Below are 24,968 nucleotides of genomic sequence, written 5' to 3'. Positions count from 1 at the left end.
TATTTATTTGACAGACAGAGATCACAAGCAGGCAGAGAGGCAGGCAGAGAGAGAGGAGGAAGCAGGCTCCCCGCTGAGCAGAGAGCCCGATGTGGGGCTTGATCCCAGGACTCTGAGATCATGACCTGAGCCGAAGGCAGCGGCTTAACCCACTGAGCCACCCAGGCGCCCCAAATATTTGGAGTCTTATAGCCCTGATCGAAACCAAGTTCTACTTGCTGCAGAGTCCATATGAACAGACTCCAGCCACCAGGCCACACTCGGCTCTGGGATGCTGGTTTTGCTGAAGCAGCCGCAGGGGCCTTGCCCTGCCCTGGAGGAGGCTGGGAGTGGGCACTCTTGCATTCCCTGCTGAGTACTGTCCCATGGGGACCCCAGCCCGGGCTGACTGCTCGCCCAGCAGCTCCCGGGCTGAGACCAGGGCAGCTGTCTCCATCATAGATCCCTCAAAGAAACTCATTTTCAGAGGCTGGGGTTTCTGGATCCTCCCTTTCTCCTGCCAGTAGGGCAGGGAATCCTTCAAGACCCAGAGGTCCCTCTGAGCCCAGGGCCCCGTGGGGTCTTCCCATTGGCTGCCTTCCTTCCGTCTTCTCCGCGCCCCCTACCACTTTCACTTGAAGCCCCCCTTCCCAGCATAAGGACTCCCCAAAACCAGAAGTAGGAATGCACTGAAAACTTTTCCATTTCTGTTCTCTCATTATGAATATTCCCTTAGCCCTCCTGAGGGCTCACGTGATTCAGGGAGACGTCAGAGACTGGTGGGGATGGATCCTTGTACCTTTATGACCAGCGTACAGTAACACTCATGTAATAATTTACTTCTTCTCTTCTCCCCTGCTGTGACTCCTAAGATGAGTTTCATGGTCCAATGGAGGATTTCATGCTCTCTGCTTCTACATGCCTGTGTATATTCTTTTTTCTTCTCAAATTGTGCTCATTCATCCCTAGACCCCGTAAGAACCTCAGGGTTATCTTCGAGACTCCGCTCAAAGATCGTGTCCTCTAGATGGTGAATGTTCCCCCACATCCTGCAGGTTCCTGCAGAACTTTGACCTTATTTCCTAGAACATGACTCACAGTGCACTAGGTTGGAGGCCTTGAACACCCACTATCTAGTTGACTGTCCCCCAGGACTGACCCCTCAACATCTGGATGTGTCCCTCACAGCTGGGGTGCGGGAGCCGTCCGGTGTTTGCTGACCGAATGATTGAACTTACTGTAAAAATTTAGGGTTTGGAGCCCTGGTCCTCTCCCTCCATGTGCATTTCATTAGCCCTTGTCATTTAGGAAGTATATGGTACTTAGAAGCCATAACAGCCTAAAACCATCTGGACCTTTATGGGGATTCCGCATCATGGACACAACGCTGTTTTGTGTGCGTGTTGGGGGGATTTCAATCTCATTTTGCAGAGGAGAATGCTGAGACTCGGCAAGGTTAAGCACCACGTGCAAGGCCCTTCACTGGAAGCAAACCCGTGGACATGGTGACTGATGGGAGCCGTGGCATTTCACGGTCTCCCTCCCGACTGGGCATCTTTTTTTTTTTTTTTTTTATTTGCTTCTAGACTCCCTCCTTCCACCCAAAGGGTTAATGCCAAGTCGTTCCCAGTGTATCATATCTGAAAATGTTTATTTGTTCATTCCACAGATTCCAGAGCGGAAACAGCTCTCCATCCCAAAGATCGAGTCTCCAGAGGGTTACTATGAAGAGGCTGAGCCGTACGACGCATCCCTCAATGGTACACCCTGGGCCAGGGCTGGGGCTTGGAGGGGGCGACCGCTTCTTGCACAGACGCCAGTGCTGGACACAGAGGGAGGCCTGGGCTGCCCTTTCCAGAGAGTCTGGCTGGAGTTGAGAACTGGCCGCAGAGCCTTGGCCCTCTGCTCTGTGGAGAGCTGAGCGGCATCGCAGACCCAGGCCTGCCTGTAAGAAGGGGCTTGGGATGGCCCACAGTCAGCTGCTTTACTGTGTCTGATCCTTTCGCTCTTCCTGCCCGGACACTCGAACAGAGCTGGATTCAGCACAGAAATGAGATGGAGGAGAGGCGTGTTGGCCCAGGGGTGCTTGGAAGCAAAGGGAGTGTGGTCAGGCTGAGTCAGAGCCCGTTCCAGGGTGGCTTTCATTGGACTCATAGTTAACCATGCTCACTCTGTCTGCCATGCGTGCTTCTAGGAGTCAGGAACTCAGGAAAGCTCAGGAGAGCTCAGGAGAGCCCAGAGTCCCAGCGTTTAGATTCCGTGAGGAGAGACAGACAACAGGTAAACCTAGGCTGTGTCAGGGGATGGGTAATACAGTGTTAGGATGGAAAACACAGGGCCTGGTTAGGGTGGGAGAGGGTGTTCTCTGAGGTAGGGAGGGGCTCTCTGGTAGCATGACCTTGAGCTGATTCCTGAAGGAAGTGGGCCATGGGCGAGGCCAGAGACCTGCTGGAAGAACTTTCTAGACTGCACAGCACTTGCAGAGCTCCTGAAGCAGGAGGGCTCTCGGCGTTCTTCGGGAGCAGCAAGGAGACCAGCGGGGCCAGAGCGAGGGGACAGACGGAGGTTGGGGACCAAGGGGTCAGCCACAGGCCACAGGAAGGACTTTGGCTTCTTTCTGACGAGAGTGCAAGCCACGGGGAGGTTCCTTAGTGACTGACCCCTGTACCACAGGGACAGGGCTCACGCTGGACCCCTCTGTCTTCGGCCAGTGGTGCTCAGCCTGGGCAAGTGAGATCAGAACTGCTCTTGGGGTAGGGATTCAATAGGACAGAAAGGCCCCACAAATTCTGGGAGAGTGTGTTGTGGCCTGTGCACGCAAGCAGCTGGACTCTGGTCCCCTCACTCTGCCCTTCTCACCTCAGTCAGCTTCCTTCCTTGTAGAGTGAAAGGTCTTTGAAAGCATAAAGCAGTTTGCCGATGTGAGAGGCGAGGGTCCGCGGTATAGGAACGAGCTTGGCCGGGCAGGGGCGCTGCCAGCTCCGTAAAGAGCAGGACCAGAGATCACAGGGGACCCGACCCTTGCAGCCACGTCAGATCCTTCTTTCTTCACACTTTACCTACTGCTCCGGTCCCAGGAACTGTGTGGGAGGTGAGGACCTGTTTGGAGTGAGGTTCTTTTATTCTGGGAGGCCAGCTTTGTGGCCAGACCTCGCTTCGCTTGAACCCACTGAGTGTGTGGGATGTTGCCGAGTCCCCGACGGGGCCGTGATTTCAGACCAAGGTGAGGGTGTGGCGCTGCTGTCTGGATGCCTCTGGAAGGCGGAAGCTGTGACTCAGCACGGCGGGTACCTCCATGCGTCTTAAACCCTGCTCTCCCGGGAGTGGCCGGAGCCAGCTCGGGCCTGCACCCCAGACACTCCTGGGGGCCCGTTTGTGGAGCAGACACTTCATCCCATCGTAAACAAGTGGACTCAAGCTTCTCGGCATTTGTCCCGGACGTGAATTCATGTTGCTTTTAGCCGGGACTGGGGTGTCCCTGTGAGGAGGTGGGTAGTGAGCCATCAGTTGTCTTTCCTGTTCTGCGAGGACAAGGACCGAGGATGACTTGGAGAGACTTGGTCACACAGGCCACCAAGGGAGGGCTTCACCCATGTTATCCGCCGGCCTGCCCTTAGTTCCTGTGTGTCCCCTGCCCGCCCCCAACCCCGTCCCCCGCCAGCTGCTGGAGCTGGTCACGGCAGGAGGAATGGCCTTCGGCCACCAGCGATGTGTAGACTTCCCACAGGAGACCAGCTGCCCAGCTGCTTGTCCCCACACTGCTCTCAAGGGCCAGGCTCCTCTCTCCAAGTGCAAGTTGAGTCCGCACCCTGACGGCCCGTGCAGAGGGGAGGGCCAGTCCCGCGTGTGTGAAAGGTCAGCTGCTTGGCTGTGATGTCTCGTGCTGCGCTCGTGGCAGCTCCTGGAACAAATAACCCCCCTCCCAGTGCATAGTTACACGACACGAATCTCTTTCTCGTGAGCAGTTCAGTATGGGTATTACTGGTCAGTGGGAAGCTTAGGCTCCTAATGGTGTGGGCTCGGCCACCCTCGAAGGCCACAGCATCCTCTTCAGAGAGCGAGCGGAGAACCCTTGCGTGCTTCTTAAAAGTACCAGTCTGAAGTGACTTTTATCCACATTGCACTGGTGACTGCAGTCGTTACTGGTCATCTCTGGAGGGGTGGGGGCTGGGAAATGAACCGGCTGGGCCGGTCCCGAGAAGCCCACACCTCTGGTGGGAAAGTCCTCGCTTCCGGGGGACAGGCAGCCATGTGGTCACATCTGGGTTCCTCTGTGTCTCTCTCTGCGCTTGGGTCTGTCCCTCTCTTCACCTTGTCTCTCTCCATCTCGCCTTTCTCTGTGCTTCTGGATCTCACACAGGTCACTCTGGCGGATTTTCCCCCACTGGAGTCCCCAGATGGGTGCAGGTGCCTGAGGGAGTCATTTACGCCACGATCACCTTGGGTACTGTTTGTCCCCAGAGCTGGAATGCCTGTGACTCTGTGCCTGCTGCCTGGCTCTTGGAGATGGGATGCATGCCCGGGGGTGGCCTCTGACCTCTCCCCAGCCTTGTGCATGGGTCCTGCATGTGCACACGCGTCTTGCCCTTCCAGAAGGAGAGGTTGCTCCACCTTCCACAGACCTCTGCTGGCGGCATCCGAAGGCGTGATGCCCACACGGGTGCAGGACCAGAGGGCTGCGTGGTGGTTCTGCCCTCTGTTCCCAAAGACCACCAGCAGAACATGGGGCGGGGGGTCCCACCCAGGGATGCAGAAAGGGGATGGAATTACGTGAAGCCTCCTCTTCATCCTGGACCCCTGGAAGCCACATATCTGTCTTGCTTTCACGGCCCTACTATGATCGCTCTTAGAGATAAATAAGAAACTGACAGTACCTTTGCCCAAATGTCCCCGAAGGTACTCCAAGTGGTTTGAGGTTACTGGGATTGGCCGTTTCTTCCCAGCTTCCCCACAACCCCCTAGAGGTGGATGGGCTGGTGTTAGAATTTTCCACGGATGCCTGGGCCATCCCCAGAAGCACCAACAGTGGTGGGGTTTGGTCAACGTCTTCCTGCTAAACTCTGCGACCTCCCTCTATTAATTTTTTTTTTAAAGATTTTATTTATGTATTTGACAGAGAGAAATCACAAGTAGATGGAGAAGCAGGCAGAGAGAGAGAGAGAGGGAAGCAGGCTCCCTGCCGAGCAGAAAGCCCGACGCGGGACTCGATCCCAGGACCCTGAGATCATGACCTGAGCCGAAGGCAGCGGCTTAACCCACTGAGCCACCCAGGCGCCCCCTCTATTAATTTTTTGTTATGAAGGGAAGCATCCCGATGACATTGCCTTGTTCTTCTGATTTCCCTTAGTGAATAGATAATACCATATGGACAAGGAGGACTTTGTTTTTTAATAAAATCCCCCGGCTCCCAGCACTGGATCAGATCAGCTCTACTTGAGGTTGTCCTGCTGCCTCTCAGCACCGATCTGTCCGCACAGGGAATTTTTTTTTTAAGATTTTATTTATTTATTTGACAGACAGAGATCACAAGTAGGCAGAGATGCAGGCAGAGAGAGAGAGAGAGGAAGAGAAGCAGACTCCCTGCTGAGCAGAGAGCCCCATGTGGGGCTCAATCCCAGGACCCTGAGACCATGACCTGAGCCGAAGGCAGAGGCTTTAAGCCACTGAGTCACCCAGGCGCCCCCGCACAGGGAATTTTAATCGTGCCTCGTCCCTCCCCATCCTCCTTACCGAGCTGCACACCAGCGGTCAGAGCTCCCGGCAATCTTGGTGGCTTGGCCTGCCCCGAAGTGCATGCATCCCGCCATCCGGGATGACTGTGAATGGCCCTGGAATGAACATCTGGATGCATGTACACCCCCTCCCCCCACCCCGGTTTCCTAGGATGGACTCCCAGGACTGGGGTTACTGGGTCAAGGGTAGGGGTGTGTTTACAGCTCTCGCCGCAACGCGCTGCCGCCGTGTTTTCTGAGAGGCTCATGTGCATTTCCGATACTCCGAGCAGCGGGAGAGTTTGGGTCCCCCGTTGGGTACATCTCTCCTCCCCATCTTTGCTCGTTTCATGGGCGTGAGATCAGGAGCTTGTGCAACTTTTCTGTGAGGCTGTGAAGGGGAGTGGCACCACACTGCTGCCAAAGCTGATACTAAAATATGGGAAGTGTTACTGTTACAAATAGTGAAACACCTTCATTGGCCCTGGAGCTGGACTGACCACGGCAGCCGCCTCCTTCTGATTTTCTATATTCTGTATATTCTATATTCTATATTCTAAGTTAAATGTGGTCATCTTCCCAGTGCAGAGAGGAGAAGGGGATTCTGCAGAAGGGAAGTGTGAGGGCCCAGGAGCTGACTTTTTTCTGAAGGGGGTCGGAGGGAAGGATAGAGAAGGCTTGTTCATCCTGACTCAGGGGATGGAACAAGTCTGTGGATGTCACAGGGAAGTGGATGGCGGCCGGACTTTCTGTTAGAGCTACCTGGTCATAGAAGGAGGTAGCCAGTGATCAGGAGGTAGTGAGCTCTCCATCCCGAGGGAATTCAAACAGAGACTGGCGCAGCCTCAAGGTTCCCACAGCCAGGATTCCTGTGTTGAGCCAGGGGGGTAGACCAGGGATCCCTAGGTTCTCTTTTCTCCATTCCTGCTTTTCGGGGTTTTACTGATTAACTTTTTTCTTCGCCTTGTTTTGGTTGGCCCTAAACAGCAGAACGAGGCCTGGAGAACAGAGCGACTCTTGCAGGGTGCCGTGGAGGGGCGGGAGGGAAGAGAAACTGAGGCACAGGAGGCATGCAGACAACAGAACACAGTTCACGCCTGATGGGCTCTGGGATCCTCTTGGACAGAACAAACGCCTGGGGTTGGTGGGTTGCTGGAGGTGGAGGAGGGGCCGGAGGTAGAAACCAGAAGGGGCTGTCTGTGCTGGGAGGTGTGCAGGGGTGGGAGAGCGAGAGGAGTGGGTTGGGAAAAGGGCTGTGACCAAGAGGGACGGCCACTTTCGCCCCAGAGCCATTTCCTGCTGTGGTTTATCTCACCTGAAGAAACTGCAGCCCCTCCCCGGGGACAAAACCGGGGATGGAGCTGGCCACACTGGGAGGCCTACCATGTGCCCATCTTGGGCTCAGAAGGTGGCCCCTTCCTCTGGGCACCCCCCACCCCCGGGAGCCAGGCTCCGCCCACTGCCCCCCACTGCCCCAGGCGGGACTGGCCTTGTCAAGTGTGGACAGTCGCCTGTGTACCTCATCGTGTCTGAAATTTCTGTGGAACCTGGGATGAGATTTGAGGAGGAAAAGGGAAGCACTCCTGGTTTGGGTGATTTGTGTCTGTGGCCAGAAGCGGCATCCAAGAAGGTTCACCGAGGAGGCTTGGGGGCCGGGCCTGCCCCGGTCTGTGGCTGGTGGCTGTCAGTCTGGTTCAAAGGCACAGAGAGGCAGGGGCCATGTGGCCTGGAGGCCCCTGGCTGCCCCTGTCTCCTGCCCTTCTCCCTAGACCAAGGTCCCCTGCCCAGTGGGGTCCTGACCGCGTGGGTCTTCCTTGCAGAGGATGGAGAGGCGGTGAGCAGCTCCTATGAGTCCTATGATGAAGAGGAAAACAGCAAGGGCAAGTCGGCCCCCCACCAGTGGCCCTCGCCGGAGGCCAGCATCGAGCTGATGCGTGACGCCCGCATCTGTGCCTTCCTGTGGCGTAAGAAGTGGCTGGGGCAGTGGGCCAAGCAGCTCTGCGTCATCAAGGACACCAGGCTCCTGGTCAGTTGGGCTCCTGTCGTGTTCCCATCTTTTCTCTTTGGGGGGAGTTGGGGAGATGGACCCCGATACCAGGTGGCTGGAGCCGTTTCTATCTCGAGGCTTTCTCCCCTCTCTAACCTGAAACGCGGTGCCAAACATCCTGTGACTGGATGAGTGTGCTGCTTCTTAACTAAGAAAGTCTCCTGGTTTTCATAGGTCTCTGCGGGGGGCTGGGACCACCATCCCCTGCCGCCAGTTCTGTCACATAGATGCAGTTTCTGGGAATCTCGTCCCCTGGTCTGAGGGCTCATTCTTCCTCACATGCTGACCCCTGGCCGTTTGGGGCAGAGCCTGCTGCCTGGTCAGGGCTCTCCCTACCCTGGTTCTGGCCGCCGCATTCACCTGTCACAATGTTAGAATCAGAGGCGTTGTCTCAGAAGTCATGGTATTTTGAGACACTGATTATAACTCAAACCCCTAAAGGAATTGGAAGATAGCGCTCTGACCACAGCCCTGTTAACTGTTTTTCTAAATTACAATTCACTTTTATGTCCTCATTTGAAGTGCCTTGGAGTCATTACGATCACACTTTCTTCTCGGGTCACGTCACGCTGTGCTCGGCGCGAACGTTCTTTCTGAGAATCCGGTTCCGCAGTCCTGTGACAGACAGGGGCAAAGTGTTTTGTCTGGGAGGGGAAGCGAGTCCCTTTCTTTTTTGCTGCAAATCATTTTCCTAACTAAGCAGCTTGGGGTTTGTTCCCGACGCACCCTTTCCTGGGGTGGTAAGTGAGAAAGGCGGACAGGTGGGGAAGTAGGAAGAGTGAGTTCAGCCTGCAGGTATGGGAGTGCGCTGCTGGGGACCACTTCCTGCAGCTCGCCGAGGCCTGCAGCGACCTCAGAGCAGCCTGGGTAAGCAGGGTGCGCAGGCATCCCTGGGCGAAGCTGGCAAGGAAGAGGCATGAGGGACAGGGGACGATCTGCCTGGTCACTTGGACGCCAAGGACAAGAGCTACTGATACTGAGGACCATGTTTCTGCCCCTTTGGTTTGACTGGGGAGAGCCCAGGGCTTGGGGGGTCCCGCTGTGCCACAGGCCCCCCTCTGCAGGACCCGCCCAGGCCTGGTGCCCCTCGGAGAGCGGCACAGCATCTCTCTTTCCTTTTAGTGCTACAAATCCTCCAAGGACCACAGCCCGCAGCTGGACGTGAACTTGCTGGGCAGCAGCGTCATCCACAAGGAGAAGCAAGTGCGGAAGAAGGAGCACAAGCTGAAGATCACGCCCATGAACGCCGACGTGATTGTGCTAGGCCTGCAGAGCAGGGACCAAGCGGAGCAGTGGCTTAGGGTGAGGGTGGCCCCAGGCTGGCGGGGACACATGCCTGCTCCCCTTGGGGCTCCCGGGCGCTCCTTGTTCTGGTGCCCTGGCTTTTTCTAAAAGAGATGACCCGGCAAGGGCAAAGGATCTCTGGGCCTTCAGACTCTCAGGGCACCTGTGTTCTCAGTGGTAGCAGTCAGGCCTAACGAAAGGGCACAGCACTCTGCTGCTAAGCCCGGCCTTGGGCTCTCCCCGAGACTCCTTCGCCCTTTGGCTGCTGGAGAGGCATCGCCAGCCTCCTTGGGAAAGGTGACTAGATGACAGAGTCACTTGTAAAGCACTTACCACCGGCCATGCCCTTGTCGCCAACGCAACTCATCTGACCTCACGGGGGCTAGCCTCCCCGTGTCAACAGCACCGTTTCACAGGGGTGCTGATTAAAGCTCAGAGTTGACCCATCAAGGTCACCTGGCAAGGGAGTGGCAACCTCGGGTTTCAAACCCACGACTGTCAGACCGCAGCCCTGTGTGTCCTACCATCCCCCGTGCAGACGGTCGGGTCGGCCCGCAGGTACACAGTACAGCCCCAGCGATGATGAAGCCTGGTGTGCCCCATGTTAAAGAGAAGCTTGACCATTCTGGAAGGTATAAGGTTGGCACCAGGAAGGGGCTCCCGGTTGCAGAGGGATGTCCAAAGCCAGCAGGACCCCTGGTGAAGCCAGACTGAGCCAGAGAGTTCCCTTCCTTCCTTGGTTCCTGCTGCCCCCTTCTCATCACGGCTCTGGATCTGCTGTCTAGCCCTGTCTGCGGGTGCACACACACAAGTACTTGTGTGCACTCACACGCACATGCACTTGTAGAGGGACAGACACCTGCAGGCACCTGTACACACACACACACACACACACCACCCCCCCTCCTGCTCCCAGTTCCCAGGGCTGCTCCTCTGCTGCTCAGACCTTCCTCTCCTTCCTCTGACCCCTCAGTCTTCTCCCTCCCCGACTCACACGCCCTCTTGCTGAGACCCCCTGCTGCCGCTTTCAGAAGGTACAGCTGCTGGGCTGGCCGTACCTTCCTCCCTGGTCAGATGAGCACAGAGGCAGGCCCGGCTGCAAAGTCCTGACTCCCAGGACTTGCCCCCTCCTGTGGTTTGGCAGGGCTGATGTGCCTGTATGACGGCTCGCAACCACCTACCCGTGTCTGTTTTATTGAACCCACCTACCTTCCCTGGCCTCCGGGTCCCAGCGCTGCATAATCATGCCTGCGCCCACAGGGCAGGACAGGTGGATGGCAGTGGGTGGGAACCGCGGAGTATGGGACAAGGGCTCCGGGACCAGAAAGCACAGGCAGGACTCTCCCAGAGAAGCCCTCAAGCCTTTGAGGTTTCCAGGTTTCACATGCTTCCCCCACCGAGGGTGTTGGCATTTCCGGGCCCTGGCTCATATGCGAGTCCCCACAGCCGCCCCCGGTGCAGGTGTGGCCCCAGGGGGTGACCGCAGCCGCGGCCCCGGGGTCACGCAGCTGGTGGGCTGACTGTGGTCTTCCCGCAGCACCCCGTTGCGTGGCCCGGGGTCCGGACCTGGAGTCTGTCTACGAAGTGAGCCCTGCCCTCTGTTTCCCCAGCCCCGTAGCCATTCTTCTTCGCTTCTTTGGCTTTCGACTTTGGAACTTGTTTCCACAAAGTGCTCTAAGCAGAGACTGAAGAAGGAGGGTCTGTGAAAGAGCTCTTGTTGAATCCAGCGGGCTCCGGATGTGTGTGTGTGTGTGCATGTGTGTGTGTGTGGCTGCCCAAGGTGGTTACCCTCTGCCCAGTGTGGCCAGAGCATCCTCTGACCCGTGGGCCCCCAGCCCAGGCCCCTGGGTGCCGGAGAAAAGGCTCTTCCTGGAGTAGGGTGGGGCGGACTGTGACAGGCCCCAGGTGGCCATTAGAAGTCCCGCCTCCTAAGCAGCAGGAGGATCTCCGCAGCAGACTCCACGACCCCAAAAAGCTTGGGCGGGGGGGGGGGGGCTTTGGCAAATGCTGTCTTTATCATACCCACAGCTGAGCAGCCTTCCCCGCCCCAGGATGAGGGCACGGAGGGGCCTCACAGAGCTGAGGGCTGGCAGCTCCGGCCATCTTCCAGCTTTGCTGTAAAGCATCCCCCCAGCCCCGCCCTGCGCAGCCCCAGAACATGTGGGGGTCTGCAGGAGAGGGAACAAGGGAACAAGCCTCCCCCCAGCAGCCTGCCCAGTCCCCAGCCAGGTGCTGCGGGGGCGAGGGAGAGTCACTGTTCCTCGGCAAGCGGCCGTCTCCTCTCCTCCACCGTGTGCCCTGACCCCGAGGGGCTGTCACAAGGTCTGGCTGTGGTTCAGGCTGAAAGACGTCCGCGGATGGCTTCCGTCTCCCTTCAGGTCATCCAGGAGGTGAGTGGCCTGCCTGTAGAAGGAGCGTCCGACGGAAACCAGTACAGCCCAGATGTCCAGCGTCTGAACTGTCAGAAAGTAAGCCTCTATCCTGCCTGGAAGAGAGTTCAATTCTCTGCCTTCTCTGTAAAAATTAGATTGCACCAGCCCCGTGAGTAAGAGACGTACAAAGGTTGGATAAAGCCAGTAGCTTCAGGCAGAAAAGCTGACTTTGATACTCTTGCTTGGCTGCAGGAAGCTTTGTTGAGCCGAGGTCAGCATGCCCCCCATTCTTACACAGAGAAATTCATGGTAGGAGGCCTTTCTTTTGCACTGACTCCTGGTCAAGCTTCAGGGCTGGGAGAACTGTCCCCACGTTGATTCCAACTAAAGGGCTCTGTTGCTCATTTGCCTGGAGCTGGGGGGCCGGGTGCTCTTGGAAAGGGGGGCTGTCACCTATGGCTTCACATTCCAGGTCCCAGGTATCTGTAAACGGGTACTCTGAAGCCTGGGAGTGCACAGAGCAGAGCGTCCCTGGGCCTCACCCTGGTACCCCCAGCCCTGGCAGGGAAGAAGGCAGAGGGTCCCAAGATGTCTCAAGCAGGGAGTCCGGAAGGCACAGGTCCTCCCTCACGGAGTGTTTCCTGCCTGGGTCTAGCCGTCCTTGAGGCTCTGCCTCAGCCCAAGCCTGTTGACTGGGAGTCCCTCTGCCTGCTTCCCGGAGGTCTGGGCGAAGTTGTTTTCTGAGAAAAGCTAAGTTGGAACGCTCTGAGTGCTTCACCTTCTAACAGCAGCCACCACGCCCTTCTAGAAACTCCTAAGTACCCTAACAGCCCTGGGGGTGTAGACGGGAATATTATCCCTATTTAAATACATGCACAGCAGGGCCCAGAAGGGCTTATAAGTGGGGCACCTGGTCTGGATGGAGAGTGTTCCAGCCAGGGCTCCAACCTTGGTGTGCCCCTGTGTAGACAAGCAGGCCTTTCTCGGGAGCCTGATGTGTGCATCGTGCCGTCTGTTCTTGAAAGCGGCCCTCATGCCTGGGTGATTCCCAGCCTGGCGGTCAGCTCCAATACAGATGAGAACTCTAAGCACCGCCTCCCCCGGGCTGGCCACAGGGTTGCTCTCCCAGTAGGCTGAGCAGGCATCTTGAGAACTTGCGTACTCGGATGCGTGGTGGCCCAAAGAAGAGGGTCGTCTCCAGGATGGGGCTGGGAAAGGGAAGGCAAAGCCAGGTCGCCCAGAGAGCCTGAGGGAAGCCTGGTTGATGGGCCATGAGGAACCTGGACTTTGCAGTGACCCCCGGCCTACATCTGAACGCTCTGAGTTTCCCGGACGTTGTGATCCCTGAGGTAACCGTTCCCAGACAAGGTCACCCACTTGTCTCCCTCTCTTCCGCAGCTAGATGTAACGGAGAAGTACCTGTCAGCCCCGGAATATGGAAGCTCCATAGAAGGCCACGCCGAGGTCCCAGAGGCCAAAGATGGTACCAGCGTTTGCGGCCGACAGCCTCGGCTGGGGCGGGGGGTTGGCGTCCCGGGCTGTGAGACGTGGCTGTCCGGCTCAGCCCTAATGGGTTTTAACAGCTGCTTGCAACATGCCTCCAACGTATAAACTGCTTGGAAATAATACAGCTGATCAAGCCAAGACAAAGGGGGAGATGAGCAAATTGAGGTCAAGTTTTATGAATTGCCGGGGGGGGGGGTGGTTAGAATAGTCTTGCGTGTCTTCTTGTTTGCTGACCCCGGACCCAGTCACTTAGAGCCAGTACAGTCAGTGGAGATGCTCCAGTGTGTGGGGCGCCGGGCTGGCTCAGTCGGTGGAGCCTCCGGCTCATGGTCTGGGTTCAGGTCATGACCTCAGGGTCATGGGATCGAGCCCTGCGTGGCGCTCCCTGCTCAGTGGGAAATCTGCTTGGGATTCTCCCTCTCCCTCTGCCCTTCCTGCCTGTGCTATTTCGCTCGCTCCCTCTCTCGCTCTCTTTCTCAAATAAATCGTTTTTTAAAAAATAGAAATTTCCTTTAACCAAAAAAAAAAAAAAAAAAAATGAGTTGGTGTCCCCTTCTTGAGTGTGTGATACCAGGGATTCCTGGCTCTGTCTGTGGCTGCTGGTCTGGGGAGCCGATGTGTGTGCGTGTGCACAAGAGGGAGGGGCCGAGGCTGCAGGAATGGGCGTGCTGTTCCTGCTTCTCATCGTGGCACGTCCGCGGGTTGTGGGCCCTGCTGACAGCTTTTTCTCTCCTCTCGACAGTCAAGAAGAAGTCTTCTCCTGGCCTCAAACTGAGCAACCTAATGAATCTGGGCAGGAAGAAATCTACCTCGCTGGAGCCTCCGGACAGGTCCCTCGAGACATCCAGTAAGACCCGCAGCCGCCTGTGGCACCCGCGGGCTCCCCACCAGGGTGGGATCCTGGCTCCGGGAAGGCGGCTCAGACTGTGCGGGCCTCTAGAGGTGGGAGCTCTTGCTGGAAGCATCTTAGGGAAAGCCGCCCTGCAGCTCCTGCCTCTGTCTGCCGTCCCTGGAGGTGGCTCGTGATGTGTACCAGCCTCGGTCTCGCGGCAGTGCTGGATCCTTGGTGCACCTGATGGGTCCTCCCGGTGCTCCTCCGGCAGCTCTATTCATTTGATCGGTCTTAAAGGAGCACAGCAAGCAGCGCCTGGGAATGGGGACCGGGCAGAGGGGGAACACAGTATGAAGCCTGCAGCTTCATACCCCAAAGCCACACGCTGTGTCATTGCAGTAGCTGTAAGGACTCGGGGACAGAACCTTTCCTGCTCTGAGGTCGGAGGGGGCTTCCTGGACCTGAGCCCCGACAGTTGGGCAGGAGCTGAATGGGCTGACATGGTGCCCCCGGGCAGGAGCTAGGACTCAGACATGGGGACAGTGAGGCCCATTAAGGGGACGACAGAAGCCCACGTTGCTGGTACAGAGGGTGTGTCTGGGTGCTGCTAGGCTCCCTGAGGTCATCTCTACTCCCCTCATTCTGTCTTGAGGAAACAGAGGCCTGTCCCACAAAATATCCGGAGGGAGCCTCTGTCCGGGCTCAGACTGTGCGGGCCTCTAGAGGTGGGAGCTCTTGCTGGAAGCGTCTTAGGGAAAGCCTCCTTCTGTGCTCCCTGCTTTCTTGACGCAGAGTTTTCAGTCCAGAGAACTGTGATGGGCAAGTGAGGCCCTTGCCTGGGTGAGCCAGCATTCCTAGGTTCTAGGCTTGAATTCTCTAGTGCTGCTATTTGTGTGGCTCTGAGAAACTCATGATCCCCACTGTAGGCCCAGCACTGGGTGGGTGGGAACGTGGCCACGCACTGTGACCCATCGCGTGACTTTGAACCCTGGGCCCTGGAGAAGCTCAGGGTCTGCTGGGGGCGGCTGACATGGAAGCAGGCCTCACTGTTCTGGGATCTGGGAGTTCCGCAGGGAGGCAGAGCAGGACCAAGGGAGGGTCAAGCAAGGCTAGCGGAGTTTGGGAGGAGGAGAGGGAGCTGGGTAAGGGGAAGAGGAATTTGCAGACTGAGGCTGAGTGACTGGGTGACCAAAGGGCCGTCTGTCAGGGGCGCTGAGGAGGCTAAGGCTGTAGAGCTCAGCGAGCTGACAGCACCCGTCGTGGGGCAACCTGGGCTGGGGACCTTCCTGCACGTGGCCCAAGTGACCAGGGGCCGGGAGGGCTTCTGCCAGCAGGGTGTGAGGCCAGGGAGCCTGGTCCTGCAGCATAGCCAGCCAGCCTGCTCTAGCCAACCGCACACCTCCCTCCCCTCAGGCCGGACGTAGTCCCCCACACAACAGAGCTGTGCAGTCTGCTTTCCAGGGGTCTGCCCATGTACACACAGGCAGGGCAAAGACTGGGCTGGATTCCCAGCCTCCTTGAGGTGAGAGAGCTGCTCGGGCAAAGCCTGACAGGTCTGGGAACAGAGATTCTGGGGGAGATCCTGGGAGGCCCAATGGCAGCCATGGATGTGCTTGTCCCCTCTCTGACAGGTTACCTGAACGTGCTGGTGAACAGCCAGTGGAAGTCACGCTGGTGCTCTGTCAGGGACAGTCACCTGCATTTCTACCAGGACCGGAACCGGAGCAAGGTGGCCCAGCAGCCCCTCAGCCTGGTGGGCTGTGAGGTGGTCCCGGACCCGAGCCCTGACCACCTCTACTCCTTCCGCATCCTCCACCGTGGCGAGGAGGTGGCCAAGCTGGAGGTACTGCTGGCCTGTGGGGGAGGCCGGGGACGGGGTGGTGGGGTGGGGGTGGGGAGAAGGCCAGGGGCAGGGGCGAGGCCGGGCATGGGCGTCCAGGCTGCCGGCTGTGCTGCTCGGACTGCCATCCTACCATCTGAGAGGCTGTATAGCCCTACGTGGTTTTGGGTTTTTTTGTTTGTTTGTTTTTACTCCCTCACATTTTACTTCTTTGCATTTTTTAAAAAAATTTCCATTCCTTTCTGACCTCAGAGCAGTTGTGTTATAGGAAAGGGACAATGAGCTACTTCCTGCACTGGGGGCAGGAGGATTATTTATAACTCCCTGAGCTGCTTGAAAAACCTTCTGGGGATTCACAGTGGGTTTGATTTGGTTTGTGTATCACCAGATGGGGCCCTGTATGTAGAGACAATTGTTTGTTAGGGCTTATCTGGGAGAAGAATGAGGTTTGTGACACAATGAGGTTTCTCCCACTCCCCACCCTCTGTTTGATGTGATGTTACAATTGCGAAAATAAGAGGTGACCTAATGCCTTGCATTGAGCTGGGGCAGGCCTGAGCCAGAGTTCTAGACACACAGGGAAGCACCCTCCCAGGCTCACCCCTGTTCACCTGGTCCTTTCTCCCGGGTCTTTCTCCAAATTGTGCTCCGATACTGCCCTCTGGTGGCTAAAAGCTCCACATCCCAGTTGCTTCCTGGAGGAGAACCCCCGGGTCCAGCTTGATAGCCCCCTACCCATCCAGCTGTCCTGTTGACAGCTACCGACCCAGTATAATAATGTGGTAAAGGAGACAGCTGTGCAGTCACTGGACTTGGCTTCTAGAGAGAGTGTGATATGCTACTCAACGAGTCACCCGGTGGGTGACTTCGTTAAGGGGACACCCTGGAGGGCTTCAGGGGATGGTGGCATGCTGAGCTTGGGATTGCAAGATGCTTCCTCCAGCTGCTGGGCAGGGAAAGGGATGGAAGGGCCACCAGAAGGGGCACACGGAGACCGGTAAGGGAGCCACCACAGTTGCCCAGAGCAGAGAGGGTGGTGGCTGGAGCTAAGGGTGCCCACGCAGAGCAGATGGAAATGCCCACTGGAAAGGGAAGGGCGGACAACAAGCAGCTCGATGTCCAGCCCTGCTCCCAGCAGCCTCTCTGGGAGGAGCACAGAGGCATCAGCCGTTCAGCTGAGTCGTGTCAGGCCAGTGGGGTGGCTCCTGGTCCTCGTGCAAGTAAACCCGAAGTCTTTGTAGGATTCCCAGTGTTTTCTCATTAAAAAGGCAAGAAGCAGTGTTGGTGTTTTAATAGCGCCCCAGCATTTGTGTTCGCTTCGACCGCACAGTCCGCTGGAGGAAGTCGGGCTCCAGCTTCCCCGGGGTTTACCTCGTTGTTCACGAGAGCTGCCGAGCCGCTGTCGGGTGTTGAACATGCCCTGTATCCTGACACTGACTTTACTGAAACTGTCAACAAAAACGAATTTGGATTTTGTTATTTCTTAGGGTTCTGGTCTTGTATTTACAGATTGGGTGATTAGACTGCCTCATGGTAGTTTATAAAATAGAGGTGTCACCCTCCAGTGCTTGCTCTCGGGGCTCGTTGGCCTTCCAGACCCCCCCCCCCCCGTCTATGAATCACGGTGGGTCCTCGGACAGATGTCCACAGCGTCACTGAGGGGGGCGCCGAGCTATCCACGGTAGCAGGAAATGTTTGGTGGCACAGGGACGAGATAAGCCAGTGACAGTGAGGCCTGGGCACCTGGGCGGAAGGCGCTGCTGGCCTGGCCAGGAGGGCTGGGCACCCGACGGCACCCTCCGGCTCTGCTCACGTCGTCCCTCTGGGTCTCCTCCAGGCCAAGTCTTCTGAGGAAATGGGCCACTGGCTGGGCCTCCTGCTCTCTGAGTCAGGCTCCAAGACAGACCCGGAAGAATTCACCTACGACTACGTGGATGCCGACAGGGTGTCCTGTATCGTGAGTGCGGCCAAAAACTCTCTGCTGTGAGTGTTCAGGGGCCCTGTGGCATCACACCCTCCCTTCCCAGCCATGCTTCCCGACACGGGCCCAGGCTCACAACTGACCCCCCTTCCCGTGGCCTGTTCAGTTGAGCAGGGTGGCAGCTGAGAACCCAGGGTCAGCCCTGTTCTATCCAGGAGTGGGAAACAGGGCCTGAGGACAGTGAGGAGCTGAGCCAGGCCTGGGGTGGGGCGGGGTAAGGGGACGCACAGCACCTTCGGCCTGCGTGGACACTCTCCAGCTCCTTACGGCAGGTTGGTGCCTCTCCTGACCGTCCCCTTTCTTTGCGGCCGATGGAACGCTTTCTCCTGGCTTCCCCCCGAAGTCCTGGCCCACTCTGAAATAAGCAGGGTCGGTACTTCTGCTCTCCAGGCAAGCAGACGGGGCTCTGGGAGAAGCACTCCTGGATCAGGGTGGTTTGGGGAGCTGTCAGGGAAGCTGGCCGAGCTGCCGCAGTGGGATCGGTTTTCCTGTGTCCAAAAACGGGGATGTGGCTGGGCTGCCCAAGGGCATCGTGATGATGAAGACATGAGAAAGGATTTCATGGTTGGAAAAAGATCCTAAAAGGGAGGAGTCCGGGCGGGAAGGCAGTAGGATCTAGAGAGGAGAGTGATGGGGGCAAGGAAGTTTGTTTTCCTGGAAGAGAAATTCAGAACGGGGAGTTCCAGTAAGAAGGGCCTGGGAAGAGAGGGAGGAGTTATCCCTAAATACAGGAGTTGAAATCGAGGTCGACGCCAGCGCCCAGGTCCCCTGCACGGCCTGCGGCTCCTGCCACACCTCGCGTCGTCATGCATCTTTGAGACCGGTGGCGTTCACCCCCCCTCATCAACCCCCTCTCGCTGTGTCTCGCCGGGGCTTCCAGACTGATGCAGAGAAAGTTCTCAGAGCCGAACACTTACATCGACGGCCTGCCCAGACAGGACCGTCAGGAGATGCTGTACGATGACGTGGAGACGTCAGAGCTGACGGCTGTGGTAAGGACCCAGGCTGGGCAGCGACCTGGGCTGTCCTGTCCTCCTCCCGCCAAACCTTGATGCCAGAGACCAGCAGATTGTCCCTAAGATGGGCAGATTCCAAGTCCCCTGCAGGGTGCAGGGACCTAGTGCAACGAGGCCATCTTGTGTGCGCTGCCCCTGGCCTGGGGACCCGGCCTGGGCCGTGGGAGGGTGGGAGGAGGGGTGTCGGGGTCGGGAAGAGTGACACCATTAACCTGTGAGGCCCACACTGATGGTGGGCAGTCATAGCGACGGCAGGTCCCGTTTACTGGACACTGAACCCTGTGCTGTAGTGAGGGCTTCTGCGGATCGTCCCATTTAATCCTAACTGTCCCCATAAGGATGTGCCGTAGTCTCTTCTCTACAGATGAAGAAATGAGATTCAGGAACAATAAATACGATGTCCTGGGCCTCCCACCTCCTGGATGGTAAACCCAGGACTCGAACCCTGGCCTTTTAAGTCCAGCTCAGTAGAAGCTTCCCCAGGAGGCGGGTCCCTGTGAACCCCAACAAGGGGGCAGGGACCAGAGGGAGGTCTGGCGCCCCCTCCACAGCGCAGGGGGCAGAGGCGATAGTGACAGCCCCCCGACTCTCCTCCGCAGGCGGAAACGCCAGAGGAAGCTGCCCCTGGGACAGATGCTCTGAGCGAGTCCCCACCCGACCGCGTCTACCTGGACCTCACACCTGTCAAGTCCTTTCTGCACAGTTCCAGTGGTGCACAGTCTCGGGCCCAGTCCCCACTGCCACCCCAGCCGGACCCTCCTGCCGAGACTCTCCCTGCAGACCCGGGCCCTGCCCCCGATGAGCCCCTGGTAGAGTCTCCAGAGAACCCCGAACTGCAGGTAAGGCCATCCCCACATAGGAAAGCCAGCCTCGCCTTCACGACGCCTGGACTGGCTGAGCCATGTTTGTTTCCCCCAAAGCAGACTCTGCGGCAGGAGAGTCCAGAGCCCGAGGAGCCTTCCCTGAGAACCACGACCGTCAAAATCCAGACTGAGCAGCAGAAAATCTCCTTCCCATCAAGCTGCCCCGACATGGCGGCCGTCACCCCAGCCGGAGCCAGCCCACCTGTGAAGGAGAGGTTGAGGGTGGCCAGTGCAGGTACCTGAGCTAGATAAGAGTTGCATGTTCTGGGAGCGCCTGGGTGACTCAGTGGGTTAAGCCTCTGCCTTCGGCTCAGGTCATGATCACAGGGTCCTGGGATCGAGCCCCGAATCGGGCTCTCTGCTTGGCGGTGAGCCTGCTTCCGCCTCTCTCTCTGCCTGCCTCTCTGCCTACTTGTGATCTCTCTCTGTCAAATAAATAAATAAAATCTTTAAAAAAAAAAAAAAAGAGTTGCATGTTCTGGAAATGGCGTGGAGAAGTTAGTCCAGTTCCCGCCCTTTCAGACGCAGAAGCAGAGGTGGAGAGAGGTGAAGGGACCTGCTCGAGGTCACACAGCAAAGAAAGTGTGCGCCCGATTTCCTCATCCGTCCCTGCCAGGCTGGCCTGGTGTTCAGCTCTGAGCCACGGCCAGAGCAACCGGCCTCGGGTTGCGTGGGAGCCTGCGAGGGCGGGGGGGAGGGGGAGGGGGTGGAATGGCCCTTGTGTCCCAGCCTGGCTGACCTGGGGCTACTCTTCTCTGGGTCCGTAGAGATCAAACTTGGCAAGAACAGGACAGAGGCGGAGGTGAAGCGGTACACGGAGGAGAAGGAGAGGCTGGAGAAGAAGAAGGAAGAAATCCGGGGACACCTGGCTCAGCTCCGGAAAGAGAAACGGGAGCTGAGAGAGACCATGTTAAAATGCACAGGTGAGGGGCCTCCCAGGTGGGGAGGTCAGGCAGCGGGTTTGGGCTCTCCGCGGGAAGAAACCGGATCTGTGCCCCTGCGGGCGGCCCACGAGCCTCGGCCCCATCCGCCTGCAGTGCGGGGGTCGGGGGGCTCCCCTGCCCTGTCCTCCCCCATGTCCTGTCTGAAGTGCGGCTGTTCTGTACGGAGACCCTCTGACCTGCTGTCAGCAGGACGGTAGATAGTAGACAAAACCGGTCAGAGGAGGAGGTCTCAAAATCACACATGTAGACATCACTGTTTTTTTGGTTTTTTTTTAAAGATTTTATTTATTTATTTGACAGAGAGAAATCACAAGTAGGCAGAGAGGCAGGCAGAGAGAGAGAGAGGAGGAAGCAGGCTCCCTGCTGAGCAGAGAGCCCGATGCGGGACTCAATCCCAGGACCCTGAGATCATGACCTGAGCCGAAGGCAGCGGCTTAACCACTGAGCCACCCAGGCGCCCTAGACATCACTGTTTTATTTTCACCTAAACATGTTCCATCTTCAAATGTGGTTCCGAGGCCTTTGCCTGAGACACAGGCCATCTGCCGGCCAGCCCGGGTCCCCTTTCCTGACATGTACAAAGAAGTCCGAGTCCTTGTAGCTCCTCTTCCAATCCTTCCCTGTCACTCGGCAGCCATCTCCTCGAAGAAACTTGCCTCTTAGGGGACCCCTGAAACACCTGCCGCATTTTCAGAGTCCGTCTCGCATTGCAGAGTCACACCCACAAGCGCAAGTGTGGGAGGCAGGTTTGGGGACAAACCCCGCTGATTCTTGGGAAGCCGCGAACATGACTATGCCCCCCTCACCTTCCTCCACCAGAGTCACCTGCTTTCTTTGTTCTAGAACAGCTTTATTGAGATACAAGTCACAGATCAGATGGCTGCCCCATCTACGTTGTACGACGCCATGGTTTCTAGAATCGTCCCGGCTTTGTGCCACCGGCACCAGGCACCCTCAGAACATCTCACCGCCCATACTCATTAGCGGTCACTCCCATTCCCCCCATCCCGTTCCCTAGGCAACCCCTAATCTGCTTTCTGATGGAAGCTGGGTTTCCTTTCTGCCCAGCCGAGACTGCAGAGCTGGGACATGTGCGCACAAGCGTGACCAGAGGCTCATCCGCGACGGTCCTTGCAAACCTGGAGCGGGGCCTGGGTGGTGAGGCAGGGCCGGGGTTCCCTTCCGTATGGATTCTCTGGGCAGGAGAGGAGAAAACTTCCAGTCGAGTTCATTCTCCTGGCAAAGCAGCCTTGAAACCCTAAGCTAATAACTCGCCAGAGCAAAAGAAAGTAATTCTCAAAGTATGGATACTGACCATGAAAATAGGACCCCAGTTCCAAAACCATCAATGACATCGTCTCAGCTTGTTCTCTGCAAAGTTTTCTTGTCCATCGGGCCCTGTGCCTACTTGTCCTCGGACAGGGGCTGACAGGTGAGGGTTCACTCTAGGCTTGGAAAGAGAGCGTTCGTTATGGCAGTGGTTGCTGGCCCGGAGCTCACAGCTCAGGGAAACCACGGTGCCATGTGGCTCTGCTCTAGTTTCCTGAGCCATCAGTTCTGGTGCTCTGGTACCAACCTGAGGACTGCAGGGTGAGAATAAAACAGGACCGAGGAAATGCCAGGACTGAGAACCACCACTCCGGGCCAGCTTGTGGGGGGCCTGGAGTGCCGGAAGGACTGTGGGGACTCAGCGGGGCAGGTGGAAACAGCATAGCCATTCTCCAAGGGTCGTTACTAAAGCCGCTCTCTCCCTGGGGGTTGCTGCAACAATAGCAGATATCAAAACCACTGAGAGCCGTGAAGAACCTTCCAGAAGGTTTTATACCTCAGACCCATGCCCTCTGGTGAGGGCAGAGCTCTTTTCCCCCAGAGTGTGTACCAGCCTTTGCAGAATGCTAACGCAGGACCCAGCTCTGAGTGTGGGGGAGCCAGAGCTGTGGTCCGCAGCCAGCTGGGGCGCCGTTGCCTGCAGCCAGCTGAATTCCACCCCCCCCAGACAAGGGCGCCCTGGCCAGCCTGGAGCAGAGGCTGAAGGAGATTGACGAGGAGTGCCGGGTGGAGGAGAGAAGGCGTGTGGATCTCGAGCTCAACATCGTGGAGGTGAAGGACAACCTGAAGAAGGCGGAGGCCGGGCCTGTGACGCTGGGCACCACTGTGGACACCACACACCTGGAGAACGTGAGCCCCCGGGTAAGTGGCGGGAGTCGGGGTGCCTCCGTGCCGCCTGCAGCGCCGCCTGGAGTGGGGCTCGGGGGAGGGGCTCCCATGACGGGCCCTCCGCTCAGGCCTTGCTCTCCTCTTACCCGCTACAGCCCAAAGCCGCCACCCCCACCCCTGCCCCAGACTGTACCCCCGTCAACTCGGCAACAGCCCTCAAGAACAGGCCTCTTTCGGTCATGGTCACGGGCAAAGGCACCGTCCTCCAGAAAGCCAAGGTAAGCGGTCACACCCAGCCTCCTTCAGGGCCACCAGGCCAAACTGTCGCTAAGGTGGGGCCCCCTCTTCTGGCCCGGGTAGCACTCCCCTGCTTCCGGCACCAGCTCTGAGAGGGCTCTGGCCAACCAGAAAGGCGTGAGCCCCGGGGTTCCAGCGTTCTTACCAGTCCGCCCGAGGACACCGGATCCTGCAACCATCCCCCGCTGGAATATCTGTAGAGGCCTGGGTGATTCCCTAAGTTCAGAGACAGGCTGTGACTGGCCAGTTTTCAAATCAGAAAGTCAGCGATTCTAAAGGCCTTCTGCCGTTAAGAAACGGATTCAGAGAGGTGATAGGATTTGCCTCAAGCCCCCCAGCTAAATGGTGGTGAAGGCTTGGTAGGGTGTGAATAGACAGAAGGCCTTCCTGGGTTCCCCCTGGGGGCTAGATGGAAAAGTGTTGTCAATCTTTTCCTTCTTTGCACTGTAAAGAACAGACCCAGGGCAGCCTTTGTTTGGGGGGAAAGTCTGCTCCTGGTTTCTGTCCTGCCTGCTGGAGAGAGTCTGAAGCCCCCCAGCACCAATGACTGGCTGCCGAGCCCAGGCGAGCCTGTGAGCTGCCGCCCCCTCCCTGCTGTGGCCCGTGTGTCAGAGCAGTCCCAGCAAGCTCTGCTGGGCCACGGCCTCCGAATCCTCTTAGCAGGTGCCCCAGATCGGAAACAGACAAGGGTTGAAACGTAACTGGCCTCTCTATTCTGAAATGCTTCAATGCTTCAGAAAAATATTTCTCCTTCACGCTGTTTCTATGTAGATGGAGGTTGCTAGAGAGGAAAACTAACTTTCTTCTTTTGGGGGGGGGGGGGTGCTGGTATTTGAATGGCACTCTAGGAATGGGAGAAGAAAGGAACAAGTTAGGAGACAAGCTTCATCGAAAGACTCTCCTGCCATCACGGACCTTGGTGACAATCCTACTTCATTAAAGTCTTCGTGAGAGCAGCGACTCTGTCAAGAGGCGAGTCTGCTCCGAAGGAAAAGGAAGGACTGTGGTCCTCTGGGCGGAGAGCATGGCTCAGAGGAGGCTCTGTCCGTTTTCAGAGCCAAAGGAAATAATACAACAACAAAATAGAGGGCTTCTCTGGGGACCTAACTTGCTACTGGATGGAAATAAGACATTGCTGTGTTTAGGGGTCTTCTGTGTTTTTTCTTTGATGTTTTCATCAACTGCTTTATCAAGCTTTTTAAGTAGGGAAAAGCATCTGATGGTGGGACTTTGGTGGAAAAGAAATCAAGGCAGCAGGACCCTGTTCCACTGGTCATGTGGCTTGGGTGACCGAGGAGACCTCAACTCCTGCCATCTCTCGTCCAAGCTTCGACTTCTCTCCAACATGAGCAGGTCCGACTCTGTCTTCTGTGGTTTTAAACAGCATCACGACCACCTGTGTGAAGCCATCCCTGACAAGCATCTTGAGAAACAGTAACAGCGAGAATATTTGGGACCAAGATGAGGGGCTGTCCCCACTAAAGGACTTTTTTCCAGCCTAAAGCAGGCTTGAATCAATTGCTTTTAAATAAAATTTTAAATGATACTGTATTATATAGGGGGGGAAGTTCATAATCCTGTAATTTAGAACAGCAAAAAGTGTCTTTTTCAGATTTAGAAGGATCTTTTTAAGGTCTGACTTTTTACATTACTGTAGGAGGAAAGGTCACCCGGTGTTTACAGATGCAGTCCTGTGGCCGGGCCATTTTTCGGGGAGAAGTTCTTTTAAGTTCTGCTTAATGTCCAGGCGCCTTCCAAGAAAAACATGGTGAATTCTGTTTCAGGTTGACACTGTCCTCCTCCTAGAATTGGCAGTGCTGTTTATTGTGTCTTTTCTTCTGATGCAGTGTTTTGTTTTGTTTGTTTTTAACACTGATTGAAACATTTCATCCGCCATTCCTGCCGCCTTTCTGGGGGTTGTCAATCAGCATTCTCTAACACTGGTTCCTGAGAACTAAAGGTCTCTCGATTTCTGTTGTCTTCCTAATCCCAGGGCATTTATTTCCTTTGTCATATACACTTGGTGTCCTTTACCAAGTGGTGAGTTCAATTTTTTTTTTTTTTTTTTTAATAAAACGTTACCTGTATTTTGGGGTTTTCTTGTAGTTCATGGGATGGCTTGGGGCAGTGCCTGGTAGA

General features: G+C 56.8%; 1 protein-coding gene across 6 annotated transcripts in view; it reads left to right on the top strand.

The window, feature by feature from the left end:
- AFAP1L2 (actin filament associated protein 1 like 2) overlaps window positions 1-24,916 on the top strand; it is a 96,476-nt gene extending 71,560 nt beyond the window's left edge. For 3 of the 6 annotated variants that reach the window (XM_059398650.1, XM_059398654.1, XM_059398655.1), the window contains exons 5-20: window positions 1,649-1,739; window positions 4,340-4,423; window positions 7,511-7,716; window positions 8,860-9,039; window positions 11,400-11,489; window positions 12,792-12,876; window positions 13,642-13,746; window positions 15,363-15,574; window positions 17,409-17,554; window positions 18,433-18,544; window positions 19,168-19,407; window positions 19,489-19,666; window positions 20,199-20,354; window positions 22,372-22,565; window positions 22,688-22,810; window positions 23,678-24,916. In XM_059398650.1, the coding sequence (XP_059254633.1) occupies window positions 1,649-1,739; window positions 4,340-4,423; window positions 7,511-7,716; window positions 8,860-9,039; window positions 11,400-11,489; window positions 12,792-12,876; window positions 13,642-13,746; window positions 15,363-15,574; window positions 17,409-17,554; window positions 18,433-18,544; window positions 19,168-19,407; window positions 19,489-19,666; window positions 20,199-20,354; window positions 22,372-22,565; window positions 22,688-22,810; window positions 23,678-23,704 (2,229 nt within the window). In that variant the 3' untranslated portion in view covers window positions 23,705-24,916. The remainder of the gene's footprint in view (window positions 1-1,648; window positions 1,740-4,339; window positions 4,424-7,510; window positions 7,717-8,859; window positions 9,040-11,399; window positions 11,490-12,791; window positions 12,877-13,641; window positions 13,747-15,362; window positions 15,575-17,408; window positions 17,555-18,432; window positions 18,545-19,167; window positions 19,408-19,488; window positions 19,667-20,198; window positions 20,355-22,371; window positions 22,566-22,687; window positions 22,811-23,677) is intronic. The other 3 variants (XM_059398651.1, XM_059398653.1, XM_059398652.1) reach the window with 3 other exon arrangements.
- The last annotated feature ends 52 nt before the right edge of the window (window positions 24,917-24,968 follow it).

Source organism: Mustela nigripes, chromosome 4 (genome assembly GCF_022355385.1).
Source record: "Mustela nigripes isolate SB6536 chromosome 4, MUSNIG.SB6536, whole genome shotgun sequence".
Classification (NCBI taxonomy): domain Eukaryota; kingdom Metazoa; phylum Chordata; class Mammalia; order Carnivora; family Mustelidae; genus Mustela; species Mustela nigripes.
The sequence above is the reverse complement of the archived record's forward strand: the minus strand, read 5'-3'. Positions and strand labels throughout refer to the sequence as shown.